This window comes from Danio rerio, chromosome 2, assembly GCF_052040795.2.
Source record: "Danio rerio strain M-AB ecotype USA chromosome 2, GRCz13ab, whole genome shotgun sequence".
Lineage (NCBI taxonomy): Eukaryota > Metazoa > Chordata > Actinopteri > Cypriniformes > Danionidae > Danio > Danio rerio.
The window spans coordinates 28,633,639-28,653,302 of record NC_141022.1 but is presented as its reverse complement, the minus strand read 5'-3'; the positions used below and the strand labels follow the sequence as shown (position 1 = coordinate 28,653,302).

Genomic DNA, 19,664 nt, shown 5'->3' with positions numbered 1-19,664 from the left:
TACAAGTATATGTATTCACAGTATAAAGAAAATATGTTATCATACCTTAAAAAAACTTTTTTTAAACATTCTTTATTTCCCAGTGCTGGGTGGCAGCTGAAAGGGCATCCGCTGCGTAAAACACATGCTGGACAAGTTGGTGGTTTATTCCGCGGTGGCAACCCCAGATTAATAAAGGGACTAAGCCAAAAAGAAAATGAATGAATGATAACGTTCTTTGAACTATTTCTATTCTGGTATGGACTTTTCATCATTTACATTATTCACTTGTGTGTTTGTATTTCAGACAGTATTATTTTAATACCATCAAGAGATTTACGCATGCTCTAAAAACATGTTTAAAACTACCCAATTTGAGTTCTTTTTAGCACAGAGACAAAAGTCTGCTAGTGTAAATATTTATACTCTAACAGGCCACTTTATCCAAATTTGAGAAAGAATTCATTACTAAGACAACAATATTCATGATGTAGCTACAACGCAAGGTTTATTCGAAAGGTACAGTCTATAAGAAATATTTTTGATACGTACAGTACATACAAACGTCAAAAACAATTTCTACAAAATATGGCTCAGCAGAATTTACACATGCAAAAAAAGCCCTCTGCAGTTTTCTTTAAAAAAGAGAATTTTGTCTGTGAATGAAAAATAACATATTTTTCAACATAAGAGTGCAAAAACTGCACCTACAAAGAGACAAATGCTCCTTTTAGAAGCAAATGTCAAAGGCACTTAAAAGTGTTTGCATCTGAACTTTTCATAAAGCTCCATCTGTAGACTCATCATAGTGATAAACACAGTTGCCTTGAGTTTGAGTTTCCACAGAAGCCCCTCTGAGTGTTTTTGGGGCTCTGCCAGCCACTACAGAGCCTACAGAGAGAGCCTCTAGACAGCCATTGGCTAAAGATGGTCATGTGTGTGTGGGGTGGAGAGCGGCTCTGTCAATAACTCTGGACTTTCAGGAAGTTCATGGAAGAGCTGTGAGAGAGAGAAAGACAGTGTGTGTGAAAGAGGGCGGCTGCTCGCTGAGCTGGGAATGGAGATGGCCAACCTTTTTAAACACTTCTTTCGTAAGTACATGTTTATTATCTTCTTCTCTTCAAACATGACACTTTTGCCTGACACAGTTGTTGCCATTGCTTTGTGTTAGCATAATAAGTTTGGAAAGGGCAGTTTCTGTGAGTAATGGGTGTGATTTTGTTGTTTTGAACTTTGTGTTGTCAGTCTGTTGTAAGTGTCATTGTGTTTATGTTGCCCTCTTTGTCTCACGTGACCCGCAGAAAGTGGTTAAATACGGGTTTAAATGCAGATCATAATAGAAAAATACTGTCCTCAGTAATTTTTATAAACATTTTATCCAGAATATGTGACTCTCTTTCTTTATATTAAGTGTAATACAATTATTTAGTGGTTAATTACATGTTTTGTGTGTGTGTGTGTGTGTGCGTGTGTGTGTGTGTGTGTGTGTGTGTGTGTGTGTGTGTGTGTGTGTGTGTCACTTATATGACTTTTAAGTCCCACACACAAACACTCCATTGACATACATTTTAAAGGGCAGCTACACTCAGGTACTTCAAATACTCCCTTTTTGTCTATAAAATTGCCCATAAGAGAGGGAGGAAATAGCACCAGGCCCTTTGGGGTAGCTTGGACACTCTTAAAAAGCAAAAATCAAAGCAGAAACCCATGCAGGCCCCCTCAAACCTCCTCTATACTGTCAACTTGAGCTGCTCTGTGAAGGCGGCCGGAAGCCCTCTAATTCAACGCAGATTTCTAGCACAGGAAAAACAGAAGGATGTGAGGCAATGAATAATTGAGGTCTTTGACTCTGGGTTTCTTTCTCTCTCATTACGCTCCTTCTCCTTTGTAACACTTTCAGCATTTCGAAGTGTTTTATTTGCCGTATTACAGTGGACAAGACAGTGGGGTGTCGTGACTTGGCAGAGCCAAGCAGCGGATCTTTGGAGGACAAAAGAACAGTAGTGACGGGAAAAGGGCTCTTCAACAAATGAGACTCCTTATTTGCGTTTTTGTTTGCTCACTTGTGAATAGTCAGACTTGAAAATTTGGGAAGAGGGGAAAAATTGCAGGCTGCTCTGGTGGCCTCCTGCCAGCTCTCTTTCTTGCTCTCTGTGTCTGCCTTTCTTTCTCTCTCTCTCTCTGTCTGTGCATTTTAGCATGCAGTGGAAGTTCAGAGAGGCTATTGTATACCAAAAGGGGGTGTAACCGATTCCAGCACAAAAGGAAAATGTCTCAAGATTTGTGTAATTTTGCGTCCTTAAAAATGCTGCTGATAATTGAATGAATGTCAGCTACACAATGAGTAATAGTGACATTAAAGATTTCTGTAAACAGATCCATTAAACACTGTAGATATAGCTTAATATCGTGTCATTCTTTAGAGATCATTCCTCTAGCACTTATAACAAGATGTAGACCCTCGATTTACTCTCCTGGGGTAAATATTGTATAATTCTACGTGATCATTTATAAGTGGTTATAAATTATAAGAGGCTTTATTGATATTTTTTGGCCAGTAACAGTGATTAAAGGATAACATGAGATGTCAGATGTTCAGTCGTGTTTATTTAATGCTTTAACTAGTAGCAGAGATGAAGAACGTCTTTTGGATGAGACGTTAAACCGTGGTCCTGACTCTCAGTGGTTGTTGAAAATCCCAGGATGTCCTTCGAAAAAGAGTAGTGGTTTAACCCCGGCATCCTTGCCAAATTTGCCCACTGGCATCTGTCCATCATGGCCTCCTAACCATCCCCATATTATAATTGGCTCCTCTCCACCAATAAACTGATGTTTGGTGTGTGGTCTGGTGCAAAATGGCTGCCGTCGCGTCATCCAGGTGAATGCTGCACACTGGTGGTGGATGAGGAGACCATTAATTAATGGTCAGTCTTGAGTTTATGAATAGCTTTCTATTAATTAAAATAGGATACAGTTGAAGTCAGAATTATAATAATAATAAAAGCAGTTTTTCATTTTTTAAAATCCATTTCAAGGTCAATATTATCAGATCCTTTAAGCTATATATTTTTCAGTAGTCTACAGAACAAACCGTCCGTATACAATAACTTGCCTAATTACCCTAACCTGCCTAGTAAACCTAATTAACCTAGTTAAGCCTTTAAATGTGACTTTAAGCTGTATAGAAGTGTCTTGTAAAATATCTAGTCAAATATTAATTACTGTCATCATACCAAAAATAAAATAAATCAGTTATTAGAGATGAGTTATTAAAACTATTATGTTTAGAAATGTGTTAAAAAATCTCTCCGTTAAACAGAAATTGGGGAAAAAATTACCGGGGCTAATTATTTAAGGGGTTTAAGAATTCTGACTTCAACTGTATATCAAACAACACTGCATTTGTTTGATACATAAGCTTACTAAACTAAAAGCCCCATGATAAAAAACAAAACAAAAAACATTGCGGTATAAAAACAGTCATGATTTTAACGGTAAACGACTCTAAAATACTATGCTAAAAGCCTGTTAATTGTTAATGGTATCCTCAATATATTTAGCGTATTATTTCATGTATGATTGGGCACGTAAAATCTGATGTATTTTTTGTTGAAGAAGTACAGTATGTTTATTCTTAGTTTTTTCCCCCATATATTTTGAAATCGAGATTTACATATTTAAATCATAATTGGAAAATAAAAAATTTAATTAAAAACTTTGTTGAGTTGTTGGAGTTGTTGTTAAGGGATGACGAGCTGTTGACACAACTTGCTTCTTCCTGTTTTTGGATCATGTGTTACAATTACAAAGTGCCTTCACAGTTTTTAAAAATTCTAAATGTATTTATTTATTTATTTTTTTATCACAGACATTGTGAGAGATTTAAATCCCTGTTGATTATATATGCTCTTCTGTCATGGAAAAGATCATGGAAAGTGAAGCTTAAATCTCTCACAGGTGTAAGGATTTATTCACACACATTAAAAAAACTTATTAAAGGATTTTTGATATTCACATTTTGATTTAGAGCATTATGACAAAAGGCTATAATTTAACTTTATGTGTGAAAAACATTTGTTCAATGCAAAATCAGACACTGAGGAACCCTCATGTAGTCAAAAATGGCATGATCCTCATTTTGTAATTTACCAAATGCAAATATTTGACTGAGAGATTCGAATTAGACATCAAATCTTGAACTTTTCGGGGTTAACCAATATGTTTTCTTTATCTTTTTCTTGCTTGCATATTTTTACAGTAAGGTTTTGGAAATAACAACTGCTGTAATTTTTTTGTTTTTCTTTTTTTTTGTACAAATATGTATAAAGTTTCTTGCCTTAAAAAAGCTGGTTCCACAGGTGGTTTAGGTTTGTCCAAACACAAATCGATTTAGATAACCTAATGTTTTTTTTTTTTTTTTTCCCTTCAAAAAGTAACAAAACCTCAAGAATTGTGGCATTTTTGCTAACTTTTCATAAGTAAACTCAAAAAATGACTTTTTTTTTTTTTTTTTTGCTTGTTTTAACCACTTATTCAAAATGAGCTGAAACTACACAAGTTTATTTTTGGGACAACTTAATTGTTTTATGTTCAATCCACTTAAATTTGTAAAAACGATTGTTAACCTAATCCATTTGTGTTGGGATAACATGAAGAATTTGAGTGAAACCCTGCATTTTTTACAGTGTCGTTCGAACAAGCAGCTATAATATCTTTTTGAGTGCTCATTTTAAATGTCATTGCTTGAAAGGATACAGTAAAGGACACTGCAGCTGCAAGATCAAAGTGAACAGAAAAACAAACCGACGTTCATACCGGGTCTGTGTTTGTATGAATGTGCGTGTTTGTGTCGCTTTGAGAGTTAACGGCGCTACCTTTGCTGACAGTTCTTGGATGCTACATGTGTTTGTGAGGCTATTTGTCTTATGATGTCATTGGTGGAGTGAGCTCAGCCGAACAGAAACAAAGGCGGGGTGATTTGGCTGTGTTCACTCAATTCCTGTCGTGGATACCAAACTGCAGCTTGCCAAGGGTCACATTACATCGATAATCACACTCAGCTTTTTTAAAACCAAGCCAGAGTGAGAGATCTCAATCAATATAAGAACAAAATTAGGTCAATGCAAAACCTTAAGTTGTGGAAAATGGTGAAACTGGAACAAAACAACATGCAAACCTCACCAGATGCATGCAAACTCATTTCAAACCTTCAGTGTTCAATGCATCTTTGTTCAGCTCTTGGACTGAAGTCCACTCTAAGACTTTATGAGCTTGCCATTCCAGGCCTACTTTCATATGGACATGTGATGCCAAAGGTTTTTTTTCTGCCTTATTCTGCCTTATCTTTGCTTTTAAATGTTTTTACGCATGTGGAAAACTGACTGGAAAGCTGAGCTGCAGTTATTCTGGCTGTCAGAGGAAATGAAACAAAAGCAGACAGGACGCAGTGCTTCCAGCTTTGTCCTTGAGTCATGTCATAAAGACAGTCAAGATTTGCGTGGATCCCGCTTTCATTACCATTGCCTGGAATTTCCACTGAAATAAAAGTTTGACTTCGTTGTCTTTTCCACACGTCCGCACAATGGTTTTACCTCTCAAATGGGTTGCATCACAAATGGCCGTGATTGTGATTTATCACTGACAACTTGTTTCCCTCCAATTTTTGGCCTGTCACTTTTTATGCTTTCATGGTTAGTTGGAATAAAGGGGCTGTTATGGATAAGTTTGGAAAGTTATGAGCTGTAATTCCACATATAAGAATGAGTTAACAGGATCACGAGGCTCTTTCAACACTCTGCCCCATGTATTGCGCTGGTGTTTATTTGACAGGAAACTCTTCTCTCACTCTTCTGCTTTTTCTTCCTGTTGATGGTCATGGATAGACAAAAATGTGGTTTCCTTTTCATTTGGAGGGCACGGCTCCCTTTGTTTGCAATTTTTTTTTTGTGTACATTGTAATATTTACAATGCTTTAAAAATAGTTGTAGCATCTCTGGTTACTTGTGTGGATCTGCAATGACCGATTTTTTTAAATGAAATGTCCGATTATGGTTTACCATTAGAAGATGCTATCTGTACTGAATTTATGTAGATTTAATATCAGCAAAAATAATTTGGATCGTTTTCATTTATAAATACCACATATCAGCGATAACTTATTGAAATACAGCTGTTGGTTTTATTTAGTTTTTATGGTAAGCTTATTGTTTTTGTCATAAATATATAAGTATATTATGTGTATTATATAAGTGTCAGACCTAATAAAACAAATATTAAATTATATATTTTTTTTCAGTTGTACTCAAAATCATAACTAAAATATCCATTGAATTCAGATTTCTTTTTTTCCATAGCTGTGCAGAATTGCATTTAATTTGAAAATATATAACATATTTTAAATAAATAAAATATTAATAAAATATTATCAGTCTGGAATCTTAGACACATTTTGTGTTATATAATAAAAATAAAAAATTAAAATTAAAACAAACAAATAATTAAAAAATAAAATAATTATAAAATAAAATAATATAAAAAGTAAAATATAAAATAAACATAAATATTAGTCTGGAATTTCAGACGCATTTTGTGTTATAAAATAAATTCAAATACATTCCAAAAAAATTTATTAAACTAAATTTAATTTAATGTAATTTAATTTGATTTAATTTTATTTTATTTTATTTAAAGATATAAAATTAAATTAAAATAATATATTTTCTCAAAAAAAGAATAAAAAGAAGAATTTCTCAGATAAAATCTCAGAAGCATTTTGTGTTATTAAAATAAAATGGTTTGTATAAAATAAAGTAAAATAAAATGAAATGAAATGAAATTAAATTAAATTAAATTAATGAATTAAGTTAAATTAAAATACATAAAATTTATTAAATATATAATTAAATAAATAAATAATTGAATGAATGATTAAAAGAATAAATAAATAAATAAATAAATAAATAAATAAATAAATAAATAAATAAATAAATAAATAAATAAATAAATTTGCCTTGATGGCAGTACATAATATTTTACTAGTTATTTTGTAAGATTGACTAGTTTTCAGCTTAAAGAGCTTAAAAATTTAAATACTTAAATATGTTATTTAGCAAGAATTTTGTCAAAAGTGGTTTGTACTGTAAATCATCAAGGTGGCTGATACTATTGACCTTAAAAATGTTTTAAAAATAATAACACTTTTAATTCAGCCATAAAAAAGACCGTCCCCAGTAGAAAAAAAAAAAACAATTATACAAAATAATGTTAAAATTTCCTTGGTCTGTTAAGCATCACTTTGGAAATATTTGAAAAAGAATTCAACTTTCATAGGATGGATAAAAATGTTGACTTCAACTCTATATACATTTTATAATAATATACAAAATGTCTATATGTGCTTGAGTACTGAGTGCACTTCTGCTTCTGAAATCCAATTTTGGTTTTAACAATCAACAATGCTCATGAGAAACATGTTTTTCTAAAAAGCTCATTAGCCTGCTGTTCTTCTGAAGACTTTTCCATGAATTACTCTCTTGAAAGAACAGAGCAAACTGGATCTAACCAGTACAGTGAGAAGTGACTGCCCTTCTCCACAACAACAAGATGAGGAGAAGAGAGGAACAGCCCCTCATTGCTGCTTTATTGAAAACTACATGTCAAATATCAGTTTTATCAGCAACGGGGAAGACAAGACCCTGGGAAACCGCTGGCCTTTATAGGATAAACTCCAATCTGACACTTAAATATACAAATAAGACCATGTGCTGTTGTAGGAACTGTTTGATCACAGGGCCAGTGAGAAATAGACTAAAATGTCTATAACACCTCGGAGAAACTTTAATGCATCCTTTTATTAAGAAGTGTCTGTCTCTTTATGATTCCACAAAGAGTGCCTGAGTGATTCCACTTCATCTGTTTCTCTATAAATCATCCTGTGTAAGCCATGGGAAGTTTTTATCTTGTGACCTTACTTTCAATGCGAAAGTAATCTCTTTTGTGTAATTGTCTTTTTATGATTAATTTGCGTAAATGACTACACTGAAAAAAGATATCTGTTAATTAACAGTTTCTGTATTTTGTGTTTTCTGTTTCACTGAAAAAAATGATTTCAAAGATGATTCCTTGGATTTACATTTTGTTTTTACAGTAAGTGGTTGTAAACAGTTTATTTGGGCTGAACTCAAACAAGCAAATTAAGCTGAACATTACTAAATTTAATTTGTTTGTGTAAATTCAATTACTATAATTTTTTTGGTTTGCAACAACTTTGCAGACCTTTTTTTTTCAATGTTATTTACATTTGTGACTTTAATTATGGGACCTTGATCTCTGCTCTGTTGACTTTTGATGTTGAAAATTCAACTGTACAGTTTAACTAATCGAATTTTATTGAGACTTAGTAGATCAAAATAATATAGTAGTATAAGTAATAGCATATAGAGAAATAAGTTTGTAAAAAATCATGAAATGTACTGGCAACAAATACAACACCAACCCAGACAATATATCACTTTAAACTATTTAAAATGTCACTTTTTCCAACTTTTTAAGGTTAGAAGTTGACAGAAGAAAGATCAAGGTCTCATAATGCGATTTAAAACATAAAAAAACACACAAAAAAAAACAAAACAGGGAAAAATAAAAACAATACAGAAAGCTGGTAATTTATGGATATTTTTTACAGTGTAGGAATAAAAAATATGGTAGTAAATGGTCAAACTACTTGCTCTACAAACCAGTGTGTTTATGAACCTTACTAAAATACTATAATAAGAAAATACCAGTTTGTAGTTCAAGCAAAATCAATGTAAATGAAAGACCAAAAAAAACTAAATGAGACCAAAAGTCTCTACACAATTAGGTTACAATGATCATGACTGCTCCTACATAAAAGATAAAAAAGTTGATAGATAAAGGGAGAGTTCAGCCAATTACAAAATGTTATTTGCTCACCAAATACTGTATTTTTTTTTTTTATCTCCATTGACTTTTATTATATACTATAGAAGACAGTGGGGACCAGCAAGAATGTTTGGTAAACAACACTTTTCAAAATGTCTGAAAATTTCAATGTCAAAAATGACTATAAACTGCACGTTTTAAAATGAAAGCTAAATACCATTGGCAATGGCTTCATTGAGAAGCTTTCACATACATGAAACCTTGAAAAAAGAATCATTAAAATGTTTTTTAAATTACAGAAGATATACTAAAACAATGTTTCTCAACCACGGTCCTGAAAGACCACCAGCTCTGCGCATTTCCATATCCACTTAACCAAACACACCTGATTCAGATCATCAGCTCATTAGAAAAGACTAAAAGACTTGTAATAGGGGTGACATACAAAAGAGACATCTAAAACATGCAGTGTTGGTGGTCCTCCAGGAACGTAGTTGAAAATATTAATTTTAGAAGCAAAGATTGTTCTTGTATGGCATCAGTGCAAAAACACCCTTCTGAAACTTTCTGTCATCATTTTCTGTCATCATTATGACCCACTTTAGTCTGAAAGGAGAATGATATGTTGACAGCCCTGGTTGGGTGTGTATTTTAGAGAGACACACAGTCTGAGACCTAGAAATGAGTGTCTGATGTTTCGTTACCCAATCGCCAATCTGGAATATCTTTCTTTTGGGATCATGGGTGTGCTTTTCTGACTTGATTTAGCAAACCTGTCAAACATGCTTGTTATGTGAGTTTGTCAGTGTTTACATTATTAACAAACTCTAGACACGAGATTTTGAAGACACAAGCTAATAGTTAGTCTTATGATTTGCAGGTCTGAAGCATTCAAATGATTAGTTGTTGTTTTTTTTCTGGTCTGTGCAAATATAACACTGTCATTGAATCAATTTATCAAAAGAGAAAACAATCAATAGTAAATATTACAAATTATTTTGTATTATTATTTTTATGTGTATTGGGTGGATATTACCTCAGTCAACCAAAATGCTTAAAACTGCAAAAAAATAAATTATATATATATATATATATATATATATATATATATATATATATATATATATATATATATATATATACATATATATATATATATATATATATATATATATATATATATATATATATATATATATATAAACGGGACATCATACTCTAATGAACAAACATGACAAGTGAAGGCCACATTTTTTAAATCTAAAATTAGGGATAGAGAACCATAAGGAATTATTGTTATAAAGACAATTCTTGATCCAATTGATTTGAAAGATATTGTTAATATTTTCGAAATCTAATGCATTTAATCCTCCTTCTGATATTTTCCTAACTATTGTTTTTCTTTCAACATACTCTGTTTTGCCTCTCCAAATAAACTCAAATACGTCTGTAAATTGTGGTCCACATCTAAGAGTCTACATAGAGGGACTCCCATGATTTTTTCAATGATTCATTGGTTCCCAAACCCCTCCTTAGTGCGATGCTAATCTGCTCTGATTGGGCTGATGACCCAGTCTGTTGCGATTTGGTCGACCGCGTTTGACATGAGACCGAGAGAAACGCCATCCATGTCTTATCAACTTTGTTGAAGTAGTCAGAGTGCACAGTGTATGTGTGAGCACAATGCAGGAGTTTAACACCAGCATATTGCTCTATTCTTAACCATAAGTAATAATAACAACACATATTTATTATTAATCCACACAATGACAAAAGGTGACTTATTTTGAAACTTGACACTGCATGTGTAGGAACAGCTGATGCTGGCCATAGCAACGACAAATGGCAGAGGATCACAAACACATTTAAACCCGTAAACAAAGCGGCACGCGCTACATTTTCAAGATGGCTTTAGACACAATACAGTACAAACCACACGGAGCGGTTACAAGCAACACAACACAATTAAATACATATTTTGCAGGCTAGAGAAAACAAGGAGGGAACCATTTTAATCGCACTTACACTTGTGAAATGGAGGAAGAAACTGGTCCATGAAATATGTATTGATAAAGTTCCTGTCAAATCTGACAACGTCCAATACATCAATAGTCTTTTCTGATCCTTTTCTTTAAAAAATGGCAGACAAATCCCTCATTGCAGGGTAGGTTATTGTATTGGTGTATCACCAGAACATTCACTCATTTATGTTCACTCATCTTCAGTCATGATCAATCTCTCACACACACCCGCACTCCACTAGTGTTTGAAAAAAAAGGTGCATTCATCTTCTACCAGACCTGGCACTTTATATTTAGTATTGTTTCATTTCGACTTTGATACAAACAGACAAAAGATCCAGATGAACGATGAATATTATAACAACTCTGAGTCAAATCTTTTATTAAAACATCTATACTTTTAAACAAGGTGCACTTTCAGATTTAAACATCAGCTGGATTTTTTCATACACTTTGAGCTTTGTTGCGCACTGCATGGAAGGTCATTTTCAAAAACCCATAATAGGGGCTTTTTTAACAGTTTACATTTCTAAACTTAACGTTACCCTCTCTCTGACTGCAGGAATTGGGAAAGTGAAGCAGAAAGGCTGTGTACGAGATTTGCCCTCCAGTGCAGAGAAATATGAGGGCGATGAGCGACTTTATGACCTCAATCTTCCTGCGCTGGTCAAGTTCAACTACACCGCAGAACGAGAGGATGAGCTCTCTCTGGTCAAGGGCACAAGGGTCATCGTAATGGAGAAGTGCAGCGACGGCTGGTGGAGAGGATCCTATAATGGCCTTTCTGGGTGGTTCCCCTCTAATTATGTCACAGAGGACATGGACGGGACAATAAGGGGCGATTCCGTGAACCCCGATAAACTGGGGCACAATAACAACAGCTCTCAGGTTCTGCAGACTGTACAGGCACTTTATCATTTCAGCTCTGGCAATGTCGAGGAGCTTAATTTCAACAAGGACGAACTCATGGATGTGTTGGAGAAACCCGAGAACGATCCTGAGTGGTGGAAGTGTAGAAAGGAAAATGGGCAAGTGGGTTTGGTGCCCAAGAACTATGTGACGGTTGTGCAGAAAACACATAAGGAATTGGGCATTTCAGGGCCTCATCCTTCAAACTATGACATTAAGCCCTCTATGGATGGAAAGTTTGGAGGAAAACAATGGTACTATGGAAAACTGACACGGCACCAGGCTGAGATGGTCTTGAACCAGAGAGGTGTAGATGGAGATTTCCTTATCAGAGACAGCGAGTCTATGGTAAGTCCAGTCCAAACTTACAAGGAAACATAACTATTTTACGTCCTGTCAGAAAAGTGGCAAATGTATTTGAATACATACAACTTAATTGGTACAAAACCGCCTATTTTTAAAGGGCCATGAAACCCCCTCGTTTCAGCAGGGTGTTTTCACACCTCTACTTTGAAAAAAGTCAGAAAAGTGGGCGTGTCCAGCTGTGTTTAGGGGGGAGTGTCATAGGAACTAAAGTGGGACGGTGTGGGAGTGTCTATTTGGGCACGCGCGAGTTTCAGTCAAAATACACACAGGAGAAAGGGATGGTGTTTAACCTACATGGACATCTGTAGTCAAATTATTTGCCAAATTATTAAATGTTGGACTTTAACTGCAGTTTGGCTCTTTCATTCAGGGAATTCATTCATGCCCCTTGCGACAAACGAGATATTTGATTCGAGGAACTGCTCTAAGCGTGTATTTTTCATGCAATGTTTGATACCGCACGGCGAATGAGAGAAAAAAAACCTCCGCATTTCCCGGAAACTTAGATGCACACGGCAGGTAGTGTCAGAAAGCCGCGTGTGTTATTCCGGTCACAAAATGCGGTGCTAACATGTTTGCACTCAGTGCAATAGTTAACTTAATTCGATACGAACAAACTGAATAAACAAAGAGCACTGGTCGCTCACTTACCAAATCTGTAGAGACAGGACAATCACCAGCAACTAGAGCCGCGTCTTTATGGAGAGAATACTACAAACGAATCCAGATCTCAGCGTTTGCAGATGAGAACAGCTCTCAGGTAAACAATAATCCCCCTTAGACACGTAAGTTATTGTTGTAGAGCGTCGCATACACTGTTAATCCACACGTGATCCAGATAAGCTCTCACAGAGTGAAAATGAAAACAAAGCTTAATGGCAGCAAACTGTAAAAGCAACACTTCATGCTTATTTTGCCAACACAACGTGGCGTCTCTGTGGTGTAACCACGGTGACACTAATGAATATTAATGAAGTTGCAAAATAGAGCGCGCTGATTGGTTTGAACCAAGCCTTACTCAGGCATTAATGCATCACACTGTAAGACGTAATAAGATACACTCTGGCACAGACGTCCAGTCTGCACGCTGGAATACAACGATATTATGTCATGACTGTGACGCAGCTTCAAAAATTCGTTTCAAACAGGAAGTACGAATTTGCTTGAAATAACGCAAAAACAACCAATTTACACTTTTTAGTGAAATATAGGTGTCCTAATAGTGTTTTTAGCAGTGTGGGATACATATACGACTGTCAACAGCTCAAAAAATGTGTTTTGGTGTTTCGTGACCCTTTAAAGGCATTCCCCCAACCCCAGCCTTCACTGGGAAATGGTGATGGTGCCACATGGGTGGAGCACACCTCTGATAAGGGGAAGCTTGAGCTCCCGCTCCTCCTCCTATAAGCTGTTTCAATGCGGTCACTTTACCCGCCCCTAACCCCAACCCCCAGTGACATTACTTGTAGAAGAAGTGCAGCAAGGAGGAGCTGGAGCTCAAGGTCCCCCTTGCTGTAGCTCAGCTTTGCTAATGTCGCTCTGCCACTTTGGGGGATGAGCAAATAATACTAAAATGAATGATTGAGATTTTACAAATTTAATTTGGAACACACCATCAGAAGAAAAAAACTTGTTCTTTTTTTATTTACATTTTCATGTTTATTGAAACAATGATGTCAATAAATACAAGTAGTAGCAAGAATCAAATGATAATATAAAAACAAAGAAGTCCAGCTGGGATTAAAGAAAGCTGGGTACAGTCACACTTTTCAAGAAAACACATCTGAGGTGGTCAGAAGTCATTTAGAGGCATCCATTTTCTTTGAAAAAATCCCCCTTAATATTCTAATCATACTGTTTCGTTCTGAAATTATTGGAAACACCCACTGTTTTGATTGGCTAACAGTGTTCCATATTTAATTTTCAAAAGTTTGACCAATCAGCTGCGTGCTTCCAATTTAAACCTCTGCATGTGATGAACAGCCTACAGTACATCCTTCATAGACATCACTGCTGTGCTTTATGTTAAAAATGCTTTAAAATGAGTGCAAATTAATAATCTGTAAAATCGGACAAAGCAATGGTGAACAAATAATAAAAAACAGTTACTCACACTGCAGTGTGACATCATTGTCATATCTTAGATAGTCTGTAAACCAACATCTTCTGCACTGAAATGAGTCATCATAGTTCCAGTATCAGTGTGCATTTATATGACAATGATCACGGAAAACTCTTAAAAGTTCTGTATTATTCTTTCCAGGTTTGTTAATGGTGATGTAAAGCAACACACAAGCACGCATACTAGTAGCCATTAGTGTACTTGCACAAGCCCAACGACTGAACATGTGATATGTATGCACATGACTGTTCTATATTTTCCAAAGTTACATACGGAAGACACTTTTCTAACTTCAATAGCATTGAAAGAGAATGATTTACAGTTACAAAACCAACTGTAAGGTGTAGATCTCAAATATAATGCACACCTTATGCATTTGTGATATTCATACATTTTTTTCCATATCAACGTTTTTCATTACTAAATTGCCTCAGATGCTAAATATCATAATTTAAAGGTCAGTGGCATTTGATGAGAATGAGGTTTACAGTCACAAAACCATCTGTAAAGTGTTAACATTGATCTCATATATAATCCACACCTTTTATATTTTTCATATTTATTATTATTATTCATAAACTGTATTATTTTTAAAGCTTAGAAGGGTTTGTGAAAAGTTTGGGATTTTAAGCCTGCAATGCTTTCTTTAATAAATGAACAGTGTTTTTTTAAAAAGTGTATAGTTTCCTTAATTCCTGCACAAACATAGGTACGTGCAGTCGTGTAAAGCATACAGAAAAATCATGCTCAAGTAAAAGTACCATTACTTGCCTAAAAATGTAGTGCAAGTAGAGTAAAAGTGTAAATATTACTCAAAATATGAGTAAAAAAAAGTAGCCCTTTCAAAAGTACTCAAGAGTAGTGAGTATGCTGTAAAAAGCTGATGCATTTACATGTAATTTGTGCATGTGTGTGTAAATGTAACATTCTGTAGTGCATTCAGTCATTGCCCAGCAGGCACACGTTGTCATAATTGATGTCAGGTGACCAAAATTTAATGTCTAACCAGCGTCTAAGGACAATGTTATTTTAACGTACAATAACGACATGAAATGACGTTGATATTTGGTCGATTTAAGGTAGTTAGAAAGTGACCAATAACATCTTAAAACCATTGTCATGTTGACATCAAATACTGACATTTATTCATCAGGTATGGCAACCAAAATTCATCTGATAGACGTCATAGTGGTAACATCAAGCCGTAACATCATCATCAGATGTTGATATTTGGTTGATTTTAGGTTTGACGTTGGACATTGACATCGGCCTGATGTTGAGTTCTGACGTTAACCTGATTTTCATTTCCAAACAGAATGCAACATCCCCATGACGTTGGGGTACAATGTCAATCTGACATCATGTTGACGTCTTGTGCCTGCTGTGTTTAAGACCATTTCAGTCATCGTACAGTAAACATCCATCATCTTCTCATCAGTGACATGCATCTAAACAGTCTCTGGGTCAATGCATGTAAAGATTTTTATCATCTTCTTGGACACTTTTAATTCTTCCAAACAGTTTGCTGAAATTATAAATGGCCCATGTCTTGAGGTTGTTCATCATGATGTGATTTACCTTCTTTGTGAGATTTGATTGGACAGGAATTACAGGAAATAGTAAAGTAGTGACTGCAGGTTGAAGGAAAGTAGTGGAGTAAAAGTACAGATACTGCACTAAAAATGTACTTAAGCGAAAGTAAAAGAACATATCTTTAAAACTACTTATTTAATTACAATTCCTGAGTAAAAGTACTCAATTACAGTAATCTGAGTATTTGTAGTTACTGTACACCACTGGGTATGTGTAACAAAACTGTATAAAAAGCCAGACTTTAGTTTTTTTTAGCCACATATCCACAGCCAGGCCAGTGCGAATTATGCTGGAAAATAAAATAAATCTGGGTTTCTATGCATTAAAAAGTAAAAGAGCTTAGCTTATAACAGACTTTGTGCATACACAAGCCATATCAAAAAGGCACATGGAGAGACAAAGGAAGTATGAAACCTTTGAAAAAGATCTGTTTGCACTGGTGTGTCTGTAAGGCCACCTGAGGTAGTTTCAGGTTGTCAGTTTCAGGTTCTAATAATAAGATAATTGAGAACTGACTGCACATTCTAGACCAAAGGACAATTCTTGTTGAAGTATTCAACATATACTCAAATTAAACCTTATTGCAGTACTATGCAATGTCACAAGGTAGCATAAAGCAAGTGAAAAGTCAATACCACATCAAGGAAGGCAAAACTGACAATACACCATACGGTGTTCAATATCAGATTAATTATTATTATATTATACTTTGAAGAATCACCAGAAATGAAAACATAGTAAGATGAGGTTGGACATACGGTTTATTTTGCTGTTGACTGAACGATCGAGCTAGCAATATGCTAATTTAAACAGTCACGTGAGAAACATAAAAATACCTACATCAAGAAAAATGCACTTTGAATTGCTTTAAATCCATAGTAGGAGACATCCAAAACAAAATTAGGAATATTTAAAATTGCATAATTAATAGGCATAATTTACATTCATACTTTACATAGGCTGCTTTATTTATCTTTATTAATGTATGCATTCTGAAGGGTATGTGCATTGATTTTATTTGTGCTTTTTTGAAACCGCAACCTCTCATTTTTAATTTCTTTTTCCTCAGCCAAACGACTTCTCCATCTCTCTCAAGGCATTGTACAAGAACAAGCATTTCAAGGTGCTGCTAAATGATGGATTCTTCTGCATTGGTCAGCGCAAGTTCAGCACCATGGAGGATCTGGTGGAACATTACAAAAAGGCCCCCATATTTACCAGTGAGCATGGAGATAAACTGTACCTGATAAAACCATTAACCTGAGCCTAGAGTCTCTGAAACCTCCTGTCATTTGTCAGCAACTTAAAAAATCCATTGGGATAGTGTGAAATCTCCTTTGATTAAATGCATTGTTCTTGAATTTAAAATTACATATAATAAAGATGCATTTGCTCCAGTTTTGCTATGGGATATTTAGCTAATTTGAATGCCACCTTTAATATACATTATATCAGGATGATAAGCTATAATTGAACAACTTTTTTCAGTGCAGCAGTTGAAAAATAATTCCTCACTTGGTCTTTGCGTCTGTGTATGTTTGTAGGCTCATTGTGTCAGTTTTAAAGTGGTAAAAATGAAGAATAAATCTCAAAATTTCACTGTAGTTTATGAGTACATGTCATTATTTGATCTAAAGAGCCTTGCCAAGGACATCGTGAGAAAGGACACAGTTGGATAATCATTCTGGGAAAGTAAAAGCCCAATATGTGACTTTAAAGCCAATATGTAATGAGATTTTTACCTGATAAATGTGTCATCATCATTTTATTGCTATGCTTTTCTTTTGTCAGTGCCAAATCTTTCGTTTTAATCTGCATTGGATTTTTACAGAAGTAGGTTATATTTCTTTTTCATTGACTTGTTGACTGTTTAACATCTTTTTCCCTAATTGTCTTTCTCAAGTACTAATTTGTAATTACAATTACAATTTGTAACAACTTGTATACTGTGAATGTTGTTTCCTTCCGCAAGAATGATTTTGTTTCATATCACTTCTTGATAAGTGTTTCTTTTAAAAATAAAGTATTGTCCATACAAGCTTGTCTTTTTTTATTTAATGTGTCTGACGATTTTAGTTAATTTATATATTAAAATATGTTTAAATAAAGTTTCTGGTTACTTTGTGTAAAATAAATTATAAAAATAACTTATAATAATATATATAACAATATACAATATCTATATCATTTTTATTATCATTATTATTTTTATTATTAGGGCGACACTGTGGCTCAGTGGTTAGCACTGTTGCCTTACAGAAAGAAGGTCACTGGTTCGAGTCCTGACTGGGCCAGTTGGCATTTCTGTGTGAAGTTTGCATGTTCTCCCTGTGTTGGCGTGAGTTTCCTTCGGCTGCTCCGGTTTAAGTGAATTGAATAATAAATTGGCCCTGGTTTATGTGTGTGCTTGTGAGAGTGTATAGCTGTTTCCCAGTACTGGGTTGCAACTAGAAGGGCATCCGCTGTGTAAAACATGTGCTTGATGAATTTGCGCTTCATTCCACTGTTGCGACCACAGATTAATAAAAGGGAATAAGCCAAAAATAAAATGAATGAATGAATGTAGTAGTACGGATAACAATGTAACAAATAAATACATGTCTAAATATAATTGATACATGATAAAATAAATCAAAGCAAATAAGTAATAAATCATAAAATAAATCAATTAAATATGTTATAAATAAAAGTCTTTATGTTAAAAGAAAAAAATTATAAATCTAAATTTCTTTGTAAAACAATAATTACTTATAAGAAGAAATAAATATGAAGGGAAAATATGTATTAGTATTAGTAGTATTTAGAAATCATAAAAATATTATTATTATTATTATTAAATAAATTGTCATTTTATTATTATTAATATTATTATTATTAGTGACATCAAGAAACTGCATATTATATAGACTACAGGAAAAGACAATAGTTCTTACAATATCAACACTAGATGAACAGTATTAAGAGCAAAACCAAAAATTAAGTGGATAAAAATAATAATAATAATGCAATAAAAAGATAAAAAATCAAGCATGAAAGATTTCATCATGTTTACGCAAAAAAGAAGTACATTTCTTATTATCAATCAATCTAATTGAATTTATTATGTTCTATTTCACATAAGAAGCCTGTAAGAGTTTGTGTTTTTTTTAACGAAACCTCTGTTTGTGAAAGTAAAATTTCCTAGCAAGTATAGAATGGAAATTTATAGTGGCTTTCAACGACTTGTTTTGATTTTCGAAATAACAAATACCATCCTTGAGGTGCAAATTACAACTCATTTTAACATCGGAAAAGTAATATGAACTTAAGCTACTGTACAATACCAATACAATGATGATACATTGTATGAAATAACAAGTGACAAATGTCTTCACACTCATTTTTACAAATGGTGCAATTATCAGTAAACTAAAAAAATAATAATATTCAAAGGATTTCTGTATTGACGACCGCCGCCATTCTCTCTCTCTCTCTCTCTCTCTCTCTCTCTCTCTCTCTTTTGGCGGGTGAGTAAACCTTGAGGGATTTTTATTATTATTGCACAAACCATGAGGAACATACATACAAAACAATATAAAAGGTGTTCATAAAAAACGAATATAACAATGTTACAAAATAAACGAATGTAAATAAAAATAAATATATTGTTTTCGATACAAAAAACAGTTCGATACAAAAAATCGATACAAAAAAAACAATTAATGTGAGAGATGACTTAGCATTTTTTTGTTTGTGTATGCGATATGTTATCAATAAATAATAAAGAGATTATT

The 19,664-nt window shown here is 34.1% G+C and overlaps 1 protein-coding gene across 1 annotated transcript; it reads left to right on the top strand.

Moving 5' to 3' along the window:
* Positions 1-971: 971 nt before the first annotated feature.
* On the top strand, positions 972-17,929 carry nck1a (NCK adaptor protein 1a). The gene is made up of 3 exons (XM_087240886.1): positions 972-1,070; positions 11,464-12,158; positions 16,961-17,929. Exons 1-3 carry the CDS (start codon positions 1,037-1,039, stop codon positions 17,153-17,155), a joined length of 924 nt encoding a protein of 307 aa, XP_087097012.1. The 5' UTR covers positions 972-1,036; the 3' UTR covers positions 17,156-17,929.
* The last annotated feature ends 1,735 nt before the right edge of the window (positions 17,930-19,664 follow it).

Bases quoted from the DNA above. Each gene is read 5' to 3' on its own strand.
- nck1a (XM_087240886.1), top strand. From the start codon at position 1,037: ATGGAGATGGCCAACCTTTTTAAACACTTCTTTC. The intron at 1,071-11,463 runs GTAAGTACATGT...CTCTGACTGCAG, and splicing joins CCTTTTTAAACACTTCTTTC to GAATTGGGAAAGTGAAGCAG. The intron at 12,159-16,960 runs GTAAGTCCAGTC...CTTTTTCCTCAG, and splicing joins TCAGAGACAGCGAGTCTATG to CCAAACGACTTCTCCATCTC.